This window comes from Sinocyclocheilus anshuiensis, unplaced genomic scaffold (assembly GCF_001515605.1).
Source record: "Sinocyclocheilus anshuiensis isolate Anshui unplaced genomic scaffold, SAMN03320099.WGS_v1.1 scaffold447, whole genome shotgun sequence".
Taxonomy (NCBI): domain Eukaryota; kingdom Metazoa; phylum Chordata; class Actinopteri; order Cypriniformes; family Cyprinidae; genus Sinocyclocheilus; species Sinocyclocheilus anshuiensis.
The window spans coordinates 1,243,255-1,250,730 of NW_015552615.1; the positions used below are offsets into that span (position 1 = coordinate 1,243,255).

The 7,476-nt window shown below is 35.0% G+C and overlaps 2 protein-coding genes across 2 annotated transcripts in view; one reads left to right on the top strand and one right to left on the bottom strand.

Moving 5' to 3' along the window:
* LOC107666131 (protein RTF2 homolog) overlaps nt 1-7,476 on the bottom strand; it is a 30,658-nt gene that overhangs the window by 4,574 nt on the left and 18,608 nt on the right. Inside the window, exons 6-7 of the mRNA XM_016457292.1 lie at nt 2,389-2,502; nt 2,061-2,112 (exon numbers count right to left, since the gene is read on the bottom strand). Coding sequence (XP_016312778.1) covers nt 2,061-2,112; nt 2,389-2,502 — 166 coding nt within the window. The remainder of the gene's footprint in view (nt 1-2,060; nt 2,113-2,388; nt 2,503-7,476) is intronic.
* Nucleotides 3,173-7,476, top strand: part of LOC107666130 (beta-1,3-galactosyl-O-glycosyl-glycoprotein beta-1,6-N-acetylglucosaminyltransferase 7-like) — a 12,576-nt gene continuing 8,272 nt past the window's right edge. The window contains exon 1 of the mRNA XM_016457289.1: nt 3,173-3,338. The gene's annotated coding sequence lies outside the window, so the exon portion shown is untranslated. The remainder of the gene's footprint in view (nt 3,339-7,476) is intronic.

Below are 7,476 nucleotides of genomic sequence, written 5' to 3' on the forward strand. Positions count from 1 at the left end.
AGCAGTAGCATTTACAAATAACAGCATATCTAAAAGTATGAGACAACAACAAACAAAAAACATAGGCCTACCATTAAAAGCCGTGCTTGCACAGGTTCTGCATGATCCTCTTCAATAATATCCTCTGCTTATCAATCGGGCTCAAACTGATAAGCGATATTAACGCCGCCGCTGTTTACTATACAACCGGAGCACATGCTGCTGAGGTGAGGGGCGGGACATTTAGACGCGCACTAGAGGCAGTTTAGCCAATCACAACACACTGGGCTAGCTAACCAATCAGAGCCCATCGCCTATTTCTGAGGGAGGGGCTTCATAAAAGAAGGAAATGATTAGCGTGTTTCTCAGAGAAGGGACAGAGTGGGGTGGAATAAAGGTAAAAACGTTTTAAAAACGAAGCATTAACACATGTTAGACTGCACCCCGTAAACACAATCAATCCTAGAAAAAAAACACTGAACCACCCCTTTAATATCCTAATGATTTTTGGCATAAAAGAAAAATCGATAATTTAATCGATAATTCCCTTCTCTGAATGCATCTATACGAGATTATGGATAATTACAGTTTCATTCCAATTTTAATTGAATTTGTATTTGTGTCAGTGTGTTTTGCCATAGTTTTGATGACCTCAGATTCTCCTCACGGATAATCACGTAAACTTTATTTTAGCCTGATTCATACTGAAGGATAAAAAACTTCAGTGAATATTGACTTTTGTCCTACATTGATAACTCCTGTCAGTCATTTCTACACAAAGTTTAACCTTAATTCCTCACATACTTGGTAATAAAGATGAAAGGAATGTTATGGGTTCAATATCTATCCACAGCACCTGTGATGTACTGACAATTACTACAGACCTCATTTAACTGGTCTTTCAGTTTAATAAAAACTGCACTTGCAATGAAGGTCTATGGGCATTTCTGGCAGGGAATTGCTTTTTATTGTTTAAAATGCCCTGTCTTGTGACTGACACAAAAGCAGACTTTCATCACAAGCTTCATATTGGTTCAGTATGCATTTGCAGTTATCTTGAGTTTGAACTTTTGAGTTAATTATACTCTAACGCTGTTCGATATAACAATCAATGTCCTTGCAGTGAGAACACTGATAAAGGTCTACTGTGCCATTATAGGTGTTAACATGAGACTAGTGTGATTGAATTTCTTACTGAGCTCATTTTTTTTTTTTTTAAGTCACTCTGGATATTTCAACAAAGCTGTCTTGATGATGTAATGCCGGTAAATTCGGTAAACCAGGTACAACTTTCACACAATATGCGCAAAAGGACAGGGGTTGTTTACATACAGAAAAATCCACCCACAGGAATTATTTCACAGGAACATTCTTCTACCTAGAAAAGTCTCCTAATCTCACTCCTAATCACAACTCAACAACTTAGATTTAAAGCAGAACTGAAGTGGATGGTGAACTGCTGTTTAACAGCTTTAAAATGGAAAAAAACAGCATCACAAAAGTATGTGCACTATATTCTAAGTCTTACAAAACCAAATAAATCATATATATATGTAATTATTAAAAATCAAAAAGCTCAAAAATGAAAAATCTTAAAATCTAAAAAGAAAATGTAATTTACAATATGAAAACAATTTATAATAGTGTATAAATAATAGTAAAATATTAAATATAGCATTTATGTTTAAATATCAGTCTTAGCATTGCATTGCTCAATATTGCATTGCTCAATATTGCATTGCTCAATATTTTACACCACAGACAGTGGCATTAAATCATCGTCGCATGTCTGATTGTGATATGCTGCGAAAAAGGTTTGACAGCTCTGGTGAAACGCTGATGATTATCAGTGGACAATGAAAGTGTATTCACATTTTTAGAGGAAACAATCTCAAACTTGATCAAATTGTGTTTTGTCACATGAAAAGAAAGAAATGAATAAGGGCTTGGAATCATAAGGGAGAGTAAATGGTACCAAATTTTCAAACTACTCCTTTGCTGATCAATTTGTACAAGAAATTCTACACACTGATCAGAAACTTTAATGTGATTTATAATGCAAACGGTACGTGTTACTGTACCTGTTGAATCCAGCGACTTGGAGACTTTAGTATCTTTGCTCTTCTTTGATTTCTGCATAGGAAAAAAAAAAAAAGCCTAACATGAAAAATGTTCTTAAAAATGTCTAAAGTCATATGAAAAACAAAACAAAACATGGAAGTGGAAATAAAGGAAGTGAAAGCGGTTTTTGCTCATTCAGTTATGTTCAGGGTGCATTTACATTTCCTCATCTCTTACAAATTACATTACGATAATGAATTTGCTTTTACTGGCAATTTTTAAGCGTAGCTTCCACCAAGTACATCCCAAAGACCACTGCAATTCTATATCAGCAAGGCATCAATTTACTTTTGCAGTTTTAGCCTTTAATCGGCGCTCCTCCATAGCCTTCTGTAGCTTCTCCGCCTCCTCTTTAGACCCATTCAGCATCACAAGGTTGTCTTCTTGGAAAGGATCTCCACACTTAAAAAAAAAACACAAGAACGTGAATATTAAAACTATGGAAAAATTTAAATACTGTTAAATGACTAGTTTTGGCACAAAAAAATTAATACATAAAAAAAGTAAAATTAAAAATCAAATAAAAAAATTAAATTAAAGAAAAACACAAAACATACACTTGATAATAAAATAAATTAAAATAATTAAAAATAAAATTAAATCTAAAATGAAAAATAAAACAAGTATACACAATAAAAACAAGTAACATGGCAAGTAACACATTGAATTTAATGTAAAATTTTGAGGTAGAAAATCTGAAAATGCATTTTCCTGTAAAACACGCTCCAATAATCATTATTTACAACTTTGAAAAAAACATTTTTTTTTCAGTGTATTAAAGTGTATAAGACTGTGATAATACCGTTACCTAAAAACTGTCTGAAAGCAAAGTGCACAAACTGGAGAACTGATAATATGTCACTAAACAGGTCATAAAGCAGGTATAACGGCTTTGCCTGAAAAGCAGAAAAATGTTGCATGATGACTAAGTTACCCGAAAGCCAAACGCACACACAATGACACAGGCATTCAGCAGCAGCTATTGTCCTGCACACAAGCAGCACTGGCACACACAAGCAGCACTGGCACACACAAGAGCGCTAATCTCTTTCACGCATCAGCAAACGCACGGGCCGCCAGCCCTCGGGCTCACTACAGGTCAGTTGCTTTCTGTCTCTGCGCTCAGGTCGGGAAAAAACAAGGAGCTAACGCATCTGGAACCGCATTTATCTGCAAAGCAAGCATCTGAAGAAGCGAACAGGAGGTGGAGAGAGCAAACAGATATGAAGATTATGAAGGTAAAGCTGGAGAGTGAAACAAATCTGCAGCATCTACTAAACAAACTAAGCTAAATCTGGTTGATGCTTTAAAGTCAGAATAAAAATCTAAACAGACAACATTTACTTCCTTAATACAAATTTCTGCTCTTACTGTGCGCAATTTCCTCAATGCACGTTATTGCAGATTAAACAAAAAACAGTTTTGCAATACAAATGTAATATTTTGGTCTTGTTTCTAAAAGCTACTTTACATGGACTGCTAAAGTAGCTATTTTTGAAGCTTGACACTCTGTTCACATTCAAAATGCAAATGACTAAACAACTAAATGATTACAGAATTTACATTTTAAGAATTCATTTAAGAATTAAATCAACAAACTAACTCTCCACTGCACCTTATGTGTATGAAAGCCATTCTTTAAGACCATTATAACTGCTTTAGTCAACTGTAAACCTGAAACCATATAAAATCACTAACCGTAACCATTCACGTTCTTAAAGGGGTCATATGATGCGATTTCAATTTTTCCTTTCTCTTTGGAGTGTTACAAGCTCTTGGTGCATAAAGAAGATCTGTAAAGTTGCAAAGACTAAAGTCTCAAATCCAAAGAGATATTCTTTATAAAAGTTAAGAGTCAGCCACACCTACCTAAAACGGCTCGTTCTAACATGCCCCCACATGTCTACGTCACGATGTGGGAAGATTTGCATAACACCGCCCAAATGTTCATGCAAAGAAAGAAGGCGTAACTTTTATTCTCACTGTAGTATTGTTGACGCTGCAGCCATGTCGTGAAGACGCTGTGTGCTTCTGCTCGCTTTTTCAGACCGATGAGCTTTGTAAAAATCGACGCGTTTCAAAAAGGCGGGGCATAGAGGAGAAACAATAATGTACAGTATGTGGAAAATAATGTGTTTTTTGAACTTTAAACCGCATAAACACATTTCATTACACCAAATACACAAAATAATGTTCTTTTTAGCATCATATGACCCCTTTAAAACACATTCTAGATCTTATTGTGCACAATTCCCTTTTATTATTGTTGCTATAAAATTTAGTATAGGCTATTTTTTTTACCGAGCTTTGTTATTTTTGAAGATTGACAGTCCTTGCTCATTTAAAATACAAATTATCAAAATAAATGTCTAAATGATGACAGAATTGTATTTTTATGCATGATAGTAATTAAAATGGACTCAAAATTAAATTAAAAAAATAAAAATTTACTTTCTTAATGCACATTCATGATCTTAATGTGCACAATTTGCTCAATGCAAATTATTCAAAATTTCCTTGTTCACAGTCAAGATGCAAATAATAAAAATAAATGACTAAATAATGACAAAATTTACATTTTTACGAAAGATAGCAACTATTTGTTTAAAAACGTAATCAAGTAATTATGAAAATCAAAATGGACTTTAAATTTACTTTCTGATATGATTGTGCACAACTTCCTCAATGCACATTATTGGAAATTTAAAAAGCACTTTTGCTATAAAAATGTACATTTTTGGTCTGCTATTTACACAGATACATATATGGACTGCTAAAATAGCTATTTTTTGTTATATCTGAAGCTTGCCCATCCTTGTTCACATTCAAAATGCAAAGTGATCAAAATAAATGACTAAACAATGACAGAATTTTCATTTTTATGCATGATGGCAACTATTTGTTTAAGACTGAACCAATTAGTAACTAATTCCCACGTTACTAAAAGTTACTAGAAGTGCATAATTTCCACAAGCATTTTTGCAATAAAAATGTAAAATTTTGGCCACTTATTTAGGCTACTATATATGGACTGTTAAAGTAGCTATTTTAGCTTTATTGTTGTTTTTAAGCTTGACAGTCCTTATTCAAATTCAAAATGCAATATTCTGATTAGTGGTCGACCGATATATTGGCCGATATTTGGCATTTTTCAAATATCGGCATCGGCCGATAAGTTTTTCCTGTTTGGCCGATGCTTTCGAGGCTTTTATTTTGACGGCACGTTCTCACATTCTCCCTCTTGTTCGCTGTCGTCAACAGTAGGGCTGGGTATCGTTCAAAAATTTTCAATATCGAATACCGATACCTTGACTTCGATACCGGTTCCTGAACGATACTTTTTCCGATACCAATTATATGAAATCAATTTTAACAAGATTACATTACCTAAAAAAAAAAAACTTTGGTTTTATTTTTCAGCTTGTTGATGTTTATACAAACTCAAAGACTCCTGAGCCACTGCACAAAGGAACAAAATGTAACCAACACAATAAATCAAGTGCAAATAGTTTTAATAAAGCTCAAATAGTCTTCAGTTTACACATCTATTAGGCTACATTTACACTAGTGCGTGTTCATTTTAAAAAGCATAGGTCAGACAGAATCATGATTTCTATTCATTTTCCACTGATTTACTGATGAGCATTATCAGCTTCCAGCGCTGTCTGCCTGTGTTCTCTCTTCCATGATCGCTGCTCTGACTCAGAGGAAATAACATAACTATTTCAGGAACTTTACATGGCCAAAACACACATTAGACGACAATCGGAAGTTATTACAAACACTCGATGGTGGTTTAAACTGAGTTTTGAGTAAAAGCGGAATATAAATCTTATTTATTGTCTTATGTAGCATGATGCTACAGTTTGCATGAATGGTCACATAACACGCGCTTTCGGTCGTGTAACGTTAGTATGAACGGACATCGTGAAACGCATTGGAAACGCCAGTATGACGAGGATCGTTTTCATTTTAAAACATAAACGCACCAGTGTAAATCTAAGGGGGCTGGGACGCATTCACACTACAGCCTCACGTGTGTGCCACATGCCACATCTTAACCGGTGTAAACTAGTAGGTGTGTTCGACTTGACACAGACCGACTGTGCAGTGCAGACTGCAGACCATATTACAGTACCACGAGCGCTAAAGAGAGCAGACTGCTCCGTGCGCTTTGGAAACGCTTTTGCGGATGTCAAACACTGATCGATCTGCGTCGCACCTCTTCTAGTCGAACACACCAGTTAGTGCTGCAGGCTTATTGGCTCACTGACGCTGATGAGATTAGCCCCTTAGGTATCGAAATTTGGTACCGAACGACGAGACGTTTTTCGATACTCGATGATATCGAGGCAATTCTGTCGGTGCCTAAAAAGTATCGAACTCGATACCCAGCCCTAAACATATGACATGCTCTTGCCTGAGATATGTGCAGCAAGATCCCCGAGAAACGCCAAATGTGCCATCCTCAAAATCAGTTCAAACACAATAAACACCTTTTATCCAGACCTCTCATTAGCCAGCTGTATATATGTGTATCTGCGTTGTTGTACAGAGAAAATTGCATTATAATTAGTGTATAAGATGAAATATGTGTATGGGTCAAAGACGAGATGTCCCATTTTGGTGCCCGTGTCAAATTCGTTCTATACATAGAAAGCATATTAAATGCAAGTAAAGTGTCTACTTGAATGTTTCAAATAACTTGTGTGAAAATATAATGGCAAAATATGGGTGAAATAATGTTCCATTGTTATCCAGCATAACAGATATATTTATGTAAAAATAAAACGTGCTTTGCTTATTACTTGCATACATATTACATACTAACATACTTATTCTGACCTGTACTTATTAAAATATATAAAAGAAACAGTGATCATACTAAATTTTATTATATTTAAATTTTTGTCTTGCGACGAATGTGTAAAACCTAGTGGTTTGAAGGATAGTGGCAATGTTTGGTAAAGATTTAAAATTACAATACATTTGTGTTTGGAGTAAATTTGAGTTCAAAAGTCTTTGGTGCAACATTATATTTAAAGTGATCAAAGATCGAACTAGTGTAATGGCATTCTGAACAAAAATCAGCTCAAAATGATGTTCATTTGGAGTTTGTTTCAGGAGTTCAAAAGCTTCGGCTGGTAAACACCTTCAAACTATCATTGGTCAATGGCCATTACATAATAAGTAGGTGTGCTCTGGGGCTCTGCCTTTGACGTGACGATCTTCTCATTTCATTTGTTCAGTCTCTTGAAGTCAGGCGAGTAAGACATGAATACACTGGAGCCGCTTTATAGTTGAAATTGAAGTTGTAATAAATGAAAGCTGAAATGAAACAGTTTTTCATGTTTAATACTGTAAAGCTGCTTGCTT